We start from the raw sequence: 15,319 nt of genomic DNA on the forward strand, positions 1-15,319 counted from the left end.
TCTTGATTGCTGCTAATAGAGTGCGGTATCAGTCCTCGTGTTGTGCATTTTTGTGCCGCAGGTCATCTAAATATAGCAGCGCACACATCTCGAGTTACATTTTTCTCACCACAAGTCCTCCACAATGACAGTTGTGTGGATGAAAATTGTTGCTAGTGGTAAAAAAAACATGTTTATTTTCTGTAGTGTTTAAACTTACTCTGTTTTGACATGATCTTGAGATTTCTGTTGTATGCACAGTGGTTTGGCTTTCTGATTTCTTAGTGTATGTGCATATTTGTCACACTTACAAGTTTCAGATCATCAAACTAATTTTAGGCAGCAAGAACTGCAACCAAGCATTTGCAGTAACTGTGAATGAGTCTATCACATCGCTGTGGAGGAGTCTTTGCTCAGTGTTCTCGGCAGAATTGTTTTAATTCAGCCACACTGGGCCATTTTAGCCTTGTGCATTTCTTACTGTTGAATCATGAACTGTGACCTTAACTGAGGCAAGTCAGGTCTGCAGTCCCTTGGATGTTGTTCTGGGTTCTTTTGTGACCTCCTGGATGTGTCATGGATGCACCCTTGGAGTAATTCTGGTAGGCTGGACACTCTTGGGAATATTCACCATGAATCAGAATCAGAATACATTATTGATCCCGAAGGAAAAGGCTCTCATTACAGATTGCTGAATTCCTAATGGGTTAGAAATGGTTTTGTAACCCTTTCTATACTGATTGGAATGGGAAGTTCCCCAGTTTCTTTCGACCTTGATGTGCTGCTTTCTTGACATCTTTTAGTCTTCTTCACTTTGTCAGAAATGTTCTATTTAAGTGATTTCTTAATTCAGCAGGGCTGGCAGTAATCAGGCCTGGGTGTGGTTAGTAAAAGTGGAAAAAAAAAGAGAGAGGGAAAAGTGGTTCATCACAGTTAATTCTTGGTTTAACAAGTATGGAGATGGAATTACTTTTTCGCACAAATCTCTTTCTCTTAAGAAATAAAATCATCATTTAAAAACTGCATTTTGTATTTTCTCACAAACGGAGCACTATGTGTTGTCATGGGGTGTTGTGCTAGTGAGAAATTTGCACATTTATATCTTGCGAATGCCACGAGAAAAACATGCCCATGCAGGACACATCGAGTATAGAAATATCTGTTCTTCTTTTCATCTTTGTCAAACTGCTCTTGTCTTTGTGACGGCTGCACTTTGTAGCCATTTCTGAACTGTACTGAATTCCTGGGACTAAGCAATTTCCTTCCATTCTTTGTAAGATATTGGTCCATCTCACTAAATCATCATCCCAAAAACCAAGTCTGTCCATTCTACAGCGATTTGTCCACTGGCACTAGCTGTATGTGCTGGAGCAAGCTCCACTTCAACAACAGAAACATATCACGTTAAAACACCTCAGCATCCTGTGACGTGAACAAAGACTGCCGGATCTTACAGCAACGTGTAGGTGTCTTCGCTTCTCAGTGTCACAAAATAGCCTTGTGTTTTTATGAGAATGCATATGGGCTCCACTTTCAGAGGCCCATTGGACGCGTGGGTCTGAAATGCACTTTTTTTGTTGCATGTGACTGCATTCCAGCTAATTTAACGGTATCAACTAAATTAATGTATGAAGTTAATTGCCTGATCACATAAACACACAGCCACTTAATCATTCCTGAAATGGTGAACAGCAGGAATTCATGATACATCCCGCATTCATTCATGCATATAATCATGACATATTGCTTCAGCACGTGTTTGCCCTTATCGTGAAATGTTACTGATTTATGTACAAATGGTCATTGGCTCGTGTCTCCGTGGCGCAAAACAATGCTGATGAGAGGCCACATTAAGAGCACACTGAGCCGCTGACAGATGGAGAGCGGCTAGAAATGACGGGGTGGGTAGAAAATTGTGCAATCCCTGAAAATTGAGAAGAAATCAAGCAGCAAAGTGCGGCTGCTCCCGCCGTAGCCCATGAGCTACAGATGATCCGGGGCCACCTAAGACCAAAACCAACAAGCAAACTGCGGCGAGACATCGGCCTCTTGTCATTGATTCTTGGGAGAATGTCACCAAATGATCCTAATTGATAGCCTGTGAAAGAGGTCACTCTATTTTTTCCCCTCCCACTCTTCTCCTGATTCTGAAACAAGCCAGAGCAAAGGAAGGAAGCAACAAGGGAGGAAGATGCAACACACCACCCTTTAATATGTGAGAAGGAAAATGGCTGTGTACCAGCTCTATCTCTACAATTTGCTCCTTTCATTGAGGAAAAGTACTATTTCATTCATGCCATTTCCGTTCATTCATCAGCTGGGGCCAGCCTAGACTCACAGTGCCATCTCCACACCAACATTCTTATCAATGGAAGTGACGTCAGCACTGCCTGCAGCTGGGGGGTGGCGGTGGGGAGGATCACGTGGTCCGCCGAGGGTATATACAATAAAGTTGCGCTGACCGTGGTGCTGAAAACATTCACTCAATTGTACATTAGCACCAGTGCTGCCGCCATACAAACACCTCACAAATAAATAAAGAGACGTTAGATTCTTTTTTGATTGTTATTTTTTTTCCTTGATGCTGGTCACAGGCTGAAGAGAGAGAGAGAGAGAGAGAAAGAGAGAGGGAGGAAAGCCGAAATTCTCTCAGGTGCTTTCACTATTCATGAAATAATCTTGGCTTTATCCGTGCGTTGCGAGTTTCACCACTTCCCCACCCCCCAGTGGGACTTCAGGTAAGTGGAACGAAATCTGTCTCTGCATCATTCACAAACCATACTAACCAGGTAGATTAGGACAATTTCTGACTGTTATTCAGTTCGTTATAATTCTCTGTTCATAATTACGTTTTTTTTTTGTTAAAAAATAACGAGAAATAGTTCGTGTTTTTTTCTTTTAAATTTGCATCTTCATCGTTAGAATTAATCTTTGTGCGACTGTTGCTCGTCTGATTATGAAGTAGACATGAACTGTGGCCGTTTCTATATGGTGCTTAAATTTAGACTAAACTGTGTATGATTTCAATTCTAGGGAATCGAGTAATATATATATATATATATATATATATATATATATATATATATATATATATATATATATATATATATATATACACATACACATATATATACATTCTAATTTTCTTTTTTTTTTTTTAAACAATGTTATTATTGTGACATTTACGAACAAACCCAGTTCTTATGAACGTATAGGCATGATAATAATTATTAAATGCAGTGTAAAAAAATCCCCAGTAAAATATCAAATTTTGTATGTTGTTTATTTCACTCACTCAGTATAAATTAAGAATGAATCTCTGCAATGTGAAGACAATAATATTTAATAAACATTTCTAGCTGCCTCTCAGAAGATCTTGGGAAAATTTTCACGCAAGATTGTTTTTTAAAAACCTTTGAAGAATTCGCACATTTGAAAAAATGTGCACATTTTTACGATTTCAGTATTTTTTCTTTTAACAAGCACGATTTAAACAGACGGTTTTCAGCTATTAATTCGAAATAATTTAGAATCCCAACCATTTGTGAGTAGGTAGTTGGCCCTGATAAGTCGAATAATTTCGTTTCTCTTGATTTAATAAAATGAAAAAAAAAAATCAAATTGGGTTGTGCTGCCAAAAAATTTGCGCTTATCTGCATTCCACCGCTGCCAGTGAGGAGAAACATGCTCACGCCACACAAGGACAAAGCCCTGCATCCTCACTGGCTGCGCCCTCCTGTCTTTGCGCAAAAAGGCTTTATCCTCTCAAACTTAATGCCCGGTTAATTTACAATTTGGATGGACCACTCAGGAACCGTAGGGTTAAATAACTCAACCGTGGCCACCGGCTTTACGCATGACTTCCCCGAGCTTGCAGCTTTCTGTGCCAGTGTCTTGGTGACATCGCTTTGACGCATGGAATACCAAAATCACAGCAATTACGGACACGCGAGCTCGGACCAGTTTTTGTTCTCAGTATTTCCTTTCTTTCTTTCTTTTTTTTTTTAAGAACTAGACGTTAGAAAATGGGAGGTGCGCGCGATTTGGATGGGTTGGCTTGGAGGAAGAGGTGAGGCATTTTTAACATATACCAGAAAAAAGACGCAAATCAGTTACCGGATGCGCATTTTCGTTGCTGTTGCAAACAGTTTGCTCAGTTAAATCAAAATGCGCCAGGGAATGTATTATTCCCAACCAGGTGATTCGTGCGGCTTAAAGATAATGAGTAGGTAATGAGTGGGTTAACGCGCGACTCGAGACAAAAAAAAGGCACGATGTTTAGAATCGAAACGCAGTTTCTTTGTGCGGATTATCCCCCATCCCTTCAAAGAAATGCGCAATTTTTTTTCTTTTTCTCGGTTTTTATAGGTTAATTCAACGACTCACGACCTGGTTTCTCAGAGCTTCATCTTCATGTTTTCAGTTGTATCCAAGCTGCACAGCAGTGACACAACTGGAGCTGGAAATGTTAGAAACCACTTTTTTTTTCAGTCAAAAACGCTCTATATCGAAAATAAAAGAGAGGAGAATTTGTTGCATTTTGCTGCTACGCCTGCCTGCTTTTGTCCTCAATGGTTTCTACAATAACTGGAAAACGGTTTTTTGTTTTTTGTTTTTTTATATGGTGGCCTCTTTGTGGTAAAAATGTTTTGTTTGAAAAACTGGTTATTTTTCCAGGTACATTTTCTTTGAAACTTTATGGCAGGCTGTGGACTTAATGAAATATTTCTTACCAGTCAGTCCTCTCTACATTTTGGCTTTTTCACCAAAGCTGTATGTTATTTAAATGACACCAATGCTCACATTGCCACTGGGAGAAAACAATAAAGAAAATAAAGTAACAACAACACAAAAAAGCAAATTTGTGATTCCAGAGATAAGAAATGATATGTGAATAAATTCTCATCCTTCTTCTGTCCTTCTCTCTCTGCCTTCTCTCCTTCTTCAGGTGCTTAACCTCCCTCCTGCCAGTTCTGCATGGTCATGACCTGTCATCACGCCCCTTCCACAGCCCACCTCATCCTATTGGTCCTGCTCATTGTCATTCCACAGTTAGCTGACACCGCCCCTGTGTGGGGTGAGGCAGGGGAGGGTGGGGTGGAGGGGCGCACCCGGACAGATCGTAAAGAGGACAACCTTGCCCCCTTTCACTCACCCCAGCCCCAGAGCCTCTCCAGCCCTGACAACGTGTCCCTAGACTGGGGTCGGGGCCCGGGTCAAGACAGCCAATTAGATAAAGTGACGGACCCTGCGCAGGTGCTTGCGGTTCTGCTTGAGGCCCTGGACCACCTGGGGGACAGTGAAAAACAGGCTAGCAAAAACAGAGACTGGGAAGGGGATCGGAGTCCGGAGCTGCCCTCTGCTGAAGGCTCTGAGGGTGGTGAGATAAGGAGAACAGAGCAGCCACAGGGAGAGAGGGGGGTGGAGGCGGAGAAGGAGGGGCGAGGGGCCGATAAGGCTATTGAACAGCTAAATGTAGGCCATTTGGCAGCTGCTCAGGGGGATGACTTGAAGGAGAGGGAGGGGGAGGAGGATGACAACACAAGGTCGGAGGATCAAGGGTGGTCTGTGAAGAATGTGGGAACAGATAGCGTAAGGGAGGACGAAAAGAAAGACGAAGGAGAGGGGCAGGAGGAGGGAAAATACTCAGAAAGTTTCTTAGATGAGGCCATGCCAGGCTCCACCTCAGAGGGAGATGACCCTTCCCTGCAGCGCAAAATAAGAGGCTACTTCCAGAACATTGACTTGGGTCTCCAAGATAATGAGATCCTGCCTCCTCTGAAGGGCTACAAAGCATACAACACTCAGTTAGCACGTGCAGGAAAGAAGCAGCACTGGCAGGAGAACCCGTCCCGCAACAGACCTGTGAAGGGGGGCAACTTCATGGATGACTTTGAGGATGAAGGAGAGGAGCTGGAGGAGGAGGTTGAGGAAGAAGAGGAGAGCCTCTCCCACATGGAGGAAGAGGCGAGAGCGCGGGCGGAGAAACAGGAGGTGCTCCGGCAGCAGGAGGAGGCCGAGCGAGCCAGAGAGGAAGAGCAGAGGCTGGCAGACATCGCCTCTGACATGTTGCTGCAGTACATGGGGAGGAAGCAGCAGTCCTACATGAAGCCCCGGCAGAAAAGCAGCATGGGGGCCGCCGGCAACACGGCTGAGGACAAACGCTCAGAGGAGATCCTTCCTGATGAAGATGACCTGGACCAGCAGATGATTGACAGGCTTATTGAGATCAGCAGCAAGCTGCACCTGCCTGCCGATGATGTGATTGAGATTATTAGTGATGTGGAGGAGAAGAAGAAAAAAAGGAAAGAGTTACAACAGCTGCCAACCAACAGCAACCCTGTTGCCCCACGCTTTAGGCCTCTGGTACCTCCTCCTCTGGTTGCCCCACCTGTTTATCACTACACAGCCTCAAAAAACCCCAAGAAAGCCCCTTATAGGTACAACAAGTCCAACAAGAAATGGCACAAGGATAAAGTCAAGTCATACAAGCAGGACTATTGGTATAAGCCTCAGAAGCAGCTTGACTACTGGTATAAGCCCCAGAAACAGTTTTTAGCCTTCCCCTCTTATCCATATTACCAAAAGCCATATCGAGCATACTACCCAGTTTATTTCCCATATCCCAAACCACAATATTATGGGAAGCCCGTCCCCTCCAGAGACCAGACCTTCGGCCCCCAGGAACTTGACCTCCAGGCCCCGAGACGCAGACACAGGGGCGGGGTTAAGAACCGCGGACAAGGCTGGAAGCAGCAGCCACCACCACGCCTGCCTCTTACCCCTTATATCTCTAACTATATCCTTCCTCACCCACGGACCTACCAACCCCTGCCCCCTCCCAAACCGATAACCACACCCAGGAGAGGCAGGCGACCCCCCTACTACTATCCACAAGTCACACCGGGAGATGACTATGAGGAAGATGGGCTGGTGCCTCAGCTGGACAGTGAGGAGGAACTAGAAAACTTTATTGAGAGGATCTACATGAAGCGCAGAATGTATTGAGAGACTTTTTTGGACACTGTCCGCTCAGAGGGACTCACAGATGTGGGATAGTTATACAGTAGTGGGAGAAAAGCTAAAGCAGAGGTGGGGAAAAAAAAGATTCAGAGAAGGTGTGTTTTGAGCCTGATGAGAAATTTCAGAAGTAAAAAGTTAGATTTATGTTGGTTTAATCACTGTATTTTTGTTGATTTTCTCAGTCAGGGAGAGGATGAAGGTGTCCTAGTTTAAGCTCCCTGTAACCATGTTCAGCCTCTTGCTCAGTTTACATTTTGAAACAGAACATACCATGGTGTATGTCTGCCTCCATTCAGGTCAATCTCTGATGTTCTTGCATATTTCAGAGATCTATAGAGGACACACGCAAACACACACACTACACACACACACACACACTTACATAGAATCACATTGTGACACATTCACAAGCAGATGCGGCCATTGTAAGAGAATCATGTTTACAACATCACTTTGTATCTTTTGTTTTATATTCTGCACGTCACATTACAAAACTAAAGTAGTTCAATTACTTCTTATCCACACACACACACACACACACACACACACACACACACACACACACACACACACACACACACACACACACACACACACACACACACACACATGCGTGCACACAGAGAAAAAGAGAAAGAACACGGATATTGTCAAATGTTGACAGTATACTTTTTGTTGTATTTGATGTGTGTAGTTGCCTTTCTCATTTCTGATTGGATCAACCTTAAACAGCTGCAACTTGCAAAGGTGCCAAATACACACATTTCAGTTCGTTTTTTGTTTTTTTTTCAAACTCAAGATTCAGATTTTTGCCTTACAAAGCACCATGGTTCTATAAGGGAAATATCATATTGCATAATTCTCTCATCATCCCAATGTAGAAACCCTGTGGACTCCAAAAGCACAAAGTTAAACACTAAACACTTCCAACCTGGTGGACTAAGGGGTTTCAAGCATTCTGGGATCCAGAAGTTATTGTGTCAACATATTTACGGCAGATCCACCGTCGCCACATCCATGCAGCGCTCCGTGACTCTGCAGGAGTGCTTCATGTTTTGGATCATTTTCTCATTGTCCATCTCCAGTTCACATTTACTTTGTTTTACGCACACGCGTCATATGTATTGTATCTATTTTTTTCCTTTATTTTAAAAAGAAAAAAAAATACTTGAAATCACGCTATCTGTTCTGCAGCCTTTTTTTTTTAAAACAAAACAAAAAAACAACTGATTTCCACCAAGAGGCTACAAAACATTTTGTTCATTTTTCAGAAGAAATTCATTGAAAAGTTTCAGGCCGGGGAGTCAGGGATTGTGCTTAAACCGTTAAATGCACGTCTTTCTACTTGCATCTTAAAAAATGAACAAAAAAAAAGAACAAAAAAAGAGGAAAAAAATAAAACAGTATGGAGAATTCAAAATGGTTGTCTTCTCTGAATAAACTGTGAACATAAAAAAAAAAGAAATCTCAAAGGAAGAGGGCCACTGTGTCCACAGTGAAGCCATCTGTCTTGTAAAAGGAGAGTGTTGTTGTTGATGTCACTTTAGCATTGTAAGATGTACAGTGTGAAATAAATATGCCCGTGCAATGTGTAAATAACAGCATGATGATTACTAGTTTTGCTATATGATAAAAAATAAAAGCAATTATTTTATTAAAGTTCAGTTTTTTCATGGCTTTTTGGCGAGTGCTCTGTTGTATTTGTGCCGAAGCAAAAACAGCACGAACACTTGGTTCTTTAGCTTAAAACAAAAAATAAAACACTAAAGAGAAAGACAGTAAATCTCAGTGACAGCCACATCAATCAAGTAAAGAAAAACCCATAGAGGGACTTTATTCTATCTCAAAAAAATCAAAATGAAGAGTAAAAAACAGGGAGGGAAAAGGCAACAACAGCCAGACGGGAATGAAAGAGAACTAAAGAAAAGGAAAATTTCAGAAGAAGGCAGGGAAATGGTAACTGCAGTGATTGATGAGTCACATGATTGGTGGATGAGTCATCCATCTGTACACTTTACTGCGCAGGACCACACACACATACACACACACACACATACATATTCTCTTTGAGCTGTATAGTAATTTAGCTGCTGGCATTTAAGATAAAGATTGAGTCATGTTTGCTTCTGCCTCGAGGCTGCCAGTCGGCCGGTGGAAAGGTGTTTGGTAGATAGGTTTCCTGCCATATCTTGTTTCCACACCTCCCCCTCACTCTCACATCACACAGGCAATATACCCTTCTGGTATAATCCCTTGAAGTGCTTCTGGTCGCCCGCTTTTTTGGCATCAAAACAAACTTTATGCATGCTGTCAGCGGTACAAACAGTGACAGTGATTAGCAGGTTGTCAATATGTTTTAATCACGTGTTATCTTGTGAGCTTGCGCCTCGGTTTATTTGAACAGTGCCTTTCATGGTGTTTCTTGGACACCATTTCATGAATGCAGACATTGGGTTACAGCTTGTAGTTTCTATCTAGATATTCACAGAATGATTGCAGGAATTATGTTTTCATTTGTCACTTAGCCACTTGCCTTTAGGCAGCAGTGCTAGAGAGACAAAAACCCTTGGACCCTCGATCCTAGCAGTGAGGTGATTTGGTGATCCCGGTGGTGGCGAGAGCGATGTGGGCATGCTGGTTGGTTGGGATGATGTGGGAGGATCAGTGAGTCACTTAATTCTTTGGCAAATATGACAATGAGATTGTAAACCAGTATGTTAGCCAGGCCCTCCACCACCACCACTACCACCAAAACAGCAGATGAGAAAACATCTGACTCTTAAAGACTGAAAATCAGGAGTCCCGGAGAATCAATGGCGAGGGCCACTGAAACTGTTCAGCACCTCACTAATGGGCTTCATGGGGCTTTAAGAATATCAAAAGAATAGTTTCACATTTTAAAGAGTTTATTGCCTTTCTAATTTTGGCTAAACATAAAGAAGAAATCACAGTCACTTTTTTTATGATGCATTTTACACGCTATATTTTTATTTACGGGTCACGGGGAATAAAACAAAGCTGTGTGAGATCTGCTATGTCTCTCACCATTTCAGTCAGTTTCTGTTTAGACACATGTGAAAAACATTATTATAGCGATGCTGGTGAAGAATACAAGGAAAAATGACAGTTTGTTTGTTGAGTGCTCTTTTAAGCAACTTTAAGATGGATTAGTTTTATTTAAATGTAAAATGTGATTTGAATGAGTTTAACTCATAGTTTAAAGCAACATGGAAGGAAGTCTGAGATGGTTTTGACAGGGGGGGCGGGGTAGGTGACAAAGGATGATGAATATGGAGCTGCCAGGCACGAGGAAAAGAGCAAGTCCATCAAAAAAGATTCATGGATGTTGGGAAGGAGGATGGTTGGTATGACATAGTCAGGATAGGATAAGATGGAGACAGCCGAAAGAAGAAGAAGCAGGTAGTTTAAGCAGTAAACTACCTGCTTCTTGGAGGCAGCAGAAACAAACACTAAACACAACCTTGACATATTGTCTTTTAAACTGATATTTCCCTATTTATAAGCCCAGATAAACACAATGCAACTCTATTATTCAGTTGATGCTTCTGGCCACCCGGCATTTAAACTGGTTTCTAACCTGAGGGTGTCACAGTTAGCGGAGAAGCCGACTGTGTGGAGAGAGGAGGTGGACCCAATTGCAGACACACGAAAACTAAACTTGATCTTAAATAAGGGTTATTTTTTACTGGAAAGGACTTTATAATAAAGTAGGATTGAATTGGATTGGATTGAAACTGTGAGTCGTTTATTGTAGGCTGGTAAAACAGTACAAAAACAAAAGGCAGAGACAAAACGAAACAATAGACTAAACTGGGAGAACGAAGTCTAAACATAAAAAACTCTGGAACGTGAACATAGAAACCTGACGTTTGGCATCAATTCATAGACCTTGAAAGATGGAATCACACAGCAGGATGAACAGACAAGGAATGAATGAAAACACACAGACTAAATATACACAGGAGGTGATATGGGGAAGTGGAAACACATGAGAAAACAGCTGATTAGAATGAACATAATGACACCACAGGGGAAGTGAAACTAAACACACTAAACATGGAACACCAGACCTCTTCAAAATAAAACAGGAAACATGATGAGACGCAGACATGACAACACAAACTTGACAACATAGGACACGCAGACATGAAACATATAACAGATTGTCTGTGAAGGGCCTTGTAGTCTAAGGAGGTTGGAAAGAAAAGCGTCTGGACTTCTTTAAGATTCCTTGAAGACGTTTCACCTCTCATCTGAGAAGCTTCTTCAGTTCTAAGAGCAACTGGTGGAGAATCCCAGATTTAAGCCCTATGGGAGTGTCCCCAAGAGGGTCATGGACCCCCTATTGATCCTCTACCTAATCACATGAGCCAAGGTGTGAAAATGGGTGTGGGTCACAATCAGCCAAGGTTTCAGGTGAAACTTAGCCTCACCTTACCATGTGATTTCCTGAGGTCAAATGGCCCAGGATGTGAGTGGGCGTTAAGGCGTCTGGGAAGGGATCTCAAAACTGGATTATAGATGACAGACAGTTGGTGTCGTAAACCACCGCCTGTGTTCAAAGATGGCCGTTCACAGTGAACATAGATGGCTTCTTTCACTCCTCTTTCAAACCATCTGTCCTCTCTGTTCAATATGTGAACAATGGCATTGTCGAAAGAGTGACCTTTGCCCTTTAGATGCATGTCAAGGTGGCTCTTCTATATATGACAGATTAAGACATGCAGACTTAACATGGCGAACCAACGAGGAACATGCACACTATAAATACATACAGAGGGAAAAGGGGACTGGGGAGGAGCCACTGACACAACTAAGCACAAACAGAGCATGATGGCTAGGGGGAAACACACGTGACAGAAGTAATGGGTCACAAAGGGAAAACATGTAAACGAGTAGGAGACAGGATGAAGGGTGAGGGAGACCTAAACACTGGGGTCGAAGACACAAGGGGAATCTAATAAACACTGAACTAAAATGGCAACCTAGGCAAAATAGAATGAGCTGAAGATAACTACATGATCTTAAACATAAACCATAAACATCAAAATATAAGAAAACTCAAAACACTGGGTCAGACGGCCCTCGCAGGGCCCAGTGGACAAAAACAGTACACAGAAATATGGATGACAGCTGGGCCTGTCTCCCTTCTGCTATTAGATTGCTATTTTCAAATGCTATTTGTCATAATTTTCTTATAACTGCCAGAAGCAGACATCCCGGTTCTACTTTCAAGGGTGATTAGGCTCTCAAAGGAAGACTCCAAAGCTTGTAAGTAGTTTGAAGAAACCCCTAAAATTGTGGCACATGACATCTTAACTAACTCCTTTCAGTCATAAAGCATTTAGGCAATAGAAGTAGGCCCTAAGTGTTTCACTCATACTAATGGGCAGTATATGGGGACTGGCAGGACACATGACACCCCCTCGCTGTAATTTCTCTCCACAGTTACCTAGACCATGGGCTTGACTGGCCACTGCACTGACTTTGCACCAAGATGCTGGAGGGGCAAAGTCTGTTTAATATCCCATCTGACTGATTTGGACATTTTAAAAAAATTCCCGGCCATCGTTTGAATGTGAAAGATGATTGAAAGATGCTCAGAGGCTGTACTGAGGCTGTACTGAGGCCTCAGTGAGATCAGTAAAAAAGGTCAAATTTGCAGTGCAAGTTTGAGTTAATTTTTAAAAAATGTTATGTCAAATATTAAATTCAAATACATCATTTTTTCAGTATGATCACTGATGCATGCTGGTCACCTCATAACCAGCACAGTAAGTAAATTAATTCAGAAAGATGACATCATCATGACACTCGGGGTCGATCTGACCCCAGAGCCCTGCCCTTTAAATGATCGATTTGATGACATCTAGCAAAGAACCAAGAGGGATGTCCTGTCTTCTGTATAGTGTTTTTTTTAAGTACATGTTTTTATGGACGGCACTTTAAGATGTCATTAGGACATTTTTTAAAAAACATCAGCATGTAGCATTTTTAAATTGGGAACTGTGGCCCAAGTCCAGCAAGATCGTTCCACAAATCAAATTTAATCTAACTTGATAAAGGCAGCTAATCCTCTCAGTGATTTTCTTCTGTGTTCCCATTTGTTTTACACTGCTCTATCAGAATTCAAGGCTCTGTGAGTTAGCAACGCTACACGCATGGCCTATAATAACTGCCACACATGCTGGCCCGTATTGGAATAATTGCCTAATACAGACAAACAGCTGTATAAAGTCGGTGTGATAATGTATAATTTACAATGTCTGAGTGAATCCAGTTCAGTGTTTCTCAGAACTGACACATGACGACGTGACTAAGCATGACCGCTCTGATCACGCGTCAAGTCTGTGCAGAGGATGCAGCTTATGAAAAAAAGGAAGCTTCCATGAAGTCCTCTTCTCCCACCTTGTTGCCAAGCGGCGGACAAAAAGAGAATTGTTGGGATGTGGCTATTTACATTCCCTCATTCATGTTTCTGTGACATACTACACAATCGCGATTTACATTTTTTTTTCCAGCACAAAGGGATAATTGTGTGTCAAGCTTTAGATCACATTACGTCCTTATAGTAATCATTTATATGTTGCCTGGTGGGTGTGCTATAATTAAAATGCTATTTGAATCTTTCAAAAGGCTCCAACTCTCACAGGCACAAAATTTGGTATACATCCAGCTCCTGGCACGGAAGAGTCTGACAGCACAACAATTCATCAGCAATGGCCCCAAGAAGCCCATGCATTCACAGAAGCAGAAATGTGAGGAAAAATGTCAGCCACTGTGATATAAATATTGAGTAGCCTTCAAAATCTGATTAAATAACGCTCCTGGAATTTCTATAACAGTCGGACTTTGATCCCACCTTTAACTTAAGATGTCAGCATGGTATTAGCTAAACAGAATTCACGATATGTATGTATGTGAGGTGCAGGGCTTAAACTCTATAGTGTTTTAATGACCAAATCCCCTTTACAACCACTGATATTAAGCTGCTAACAGGACATGGTTTGTGTTTTCTTCTTGGGCCAATTAAATATTTCTATGTCTTATTTTGATGTATTTTTCTTCTCCCGTTGCTCATACTCATGCTGGGGCTGTACTTACAGTGAGGTCCATAATTTGTTAAACAAACACACAGTTGTTTTGTAGTTTTGCCTCTGTACACACCACCAGAAATCAAAAGATCAATGAGTGACTGAAGTGCCGACTTTCAGCTTTAATTCAAGGGGTTTTAATTAACTGTTTAAGAATTACAACAATGCCGGCTCTTTTAGGTATCTAATCTTGCCAAAGTGTTCTTGAGTGTAACCAGTGGTTTGCACCATGTTGTAAAACCATCTGTATTTCTATTCACCGAGATTTCCCTGGATTGTAGAGCTGAAAAAGGACATCAACAAAGGTAATAATTCTATCACTGTGCACTTTAGTTGTTTTCTGTGTTTTTTAGGGTATTTTGGTGTTGCTGAGCTAGCCACTGCATTCCTTCATTTTTAAAAATGTTGTCGATTGTTTAGTCAGCCGTGCCTTAAGTTTGCTTTTGTCTGTCTAATGTGTTTATTTCATTTTATTTAGTCTAATGATGGCCTCCCTCACTTGCACAGACATCTCTTCGGGTCTCATATTTAAAACTACACTTAAAAAAAGGCTCTAAAACTCAATTTCAACACTGTGAATCAACTCCATATATTATGTCTGCTTCATTTGACATTAAATAAGGAGGGACCAGACCTAATTATCCAATTAATTCTGAGCCTCTGAAAATGGGGCACTATGTATGAAATTGGCTGCAAATCCAAAAACATCTCATGCAAAAACTTTGTTAAACGCCTTGAATTAAAGCTGAAATTCTGCACTTCCATCACATCTTGATTATCCGATTTAAGAGCCACTGTGGTTGTAGAGAGGCTGAATTATAAAGCTATAAACATTTCATTAGCCATCAAACTGTGGCCCTAATTATAAAAAACAAATTAAGGATTTTAGCTGATTATATTCCGCTTTAACTAAGTTAAAAGGCACAAAAGCTGCAGGTTGTACCAGCATTCCCATTGAACATCTATTTCACCTTTCTCAATATGACTTCACGGTCTTCTTTGGCTCTCGGAGGAGGCGGACGCATCTTTCCCACCCTCCCTCCCTTATCTTCCCTGCTCCTGCTTCTATGTGTTTGTCTAGTCTTGTCTAACTCTAACCCTCAAAGAGTTTCTCAGTCTTGTTCTCTAAAACCTAAAGATTTGATCAACTGGTCCCGTAACGGAATTGACACCCTGCTGGGCTTGGGAGAGCCCGATTGTCC

At 41.7% G+C, this 15,319-nt stretch overlaps 1 protein-coding gene across 2 annotated transcripts; it reads left to right on the forward strand.

The window, feature by feature from the left end:
- Window positions 1-2,375: 2,375 nt before the first annotated feature.
- On the forward strand, window positions 2,376-8,679 carry LOC113031208 (uncharacterized). Of its 2 annotated transcripts, none has more exons than XM_026183188.2 (2): window positions 2,376-2,717; window positions 4,928-8,679. In XM_026183188.2, exon 2 carries the CDS (start codon window positions 4,957-4,959, stop codon window positions 6,985-6,987), a length of 2,031 nt encoding a protein of 676 aa, XP_026038973.1. In that variant the 5' UTR covers window positions 2,376-2,717; window positions 4,928-4,956; the 3' UTR covers window positions 6,988-8,679. The 2 variants fall into 2 exon arrangements, with proteins under 2 accessions (XP_026038973.1, XP_026038974.1); XM_026183189.2 differs by lacking the exon at window positions 2,376-2,717 and adding an exon at window positions 3,550-4,048.
- The last annotated feature ends 6,640 nt before the right edge of the window (window positions 8,680-15,319 follow it).

This window comes from Astatotilapia calliptera, chromosome 10, assembly GCF_964374335.1.
Source record: "Astatotilapia calliptera chromosome 10, fAstCal68.1, whole genome shotgun sequence".
Taxonomy (NCBI): domain Eukaryota; kingdom Metazoa; phylum Chordata; class Actinopteri; order Cichliformes; family Cichlidae; genus Astatotilapia; species Astatotilapia calliptera.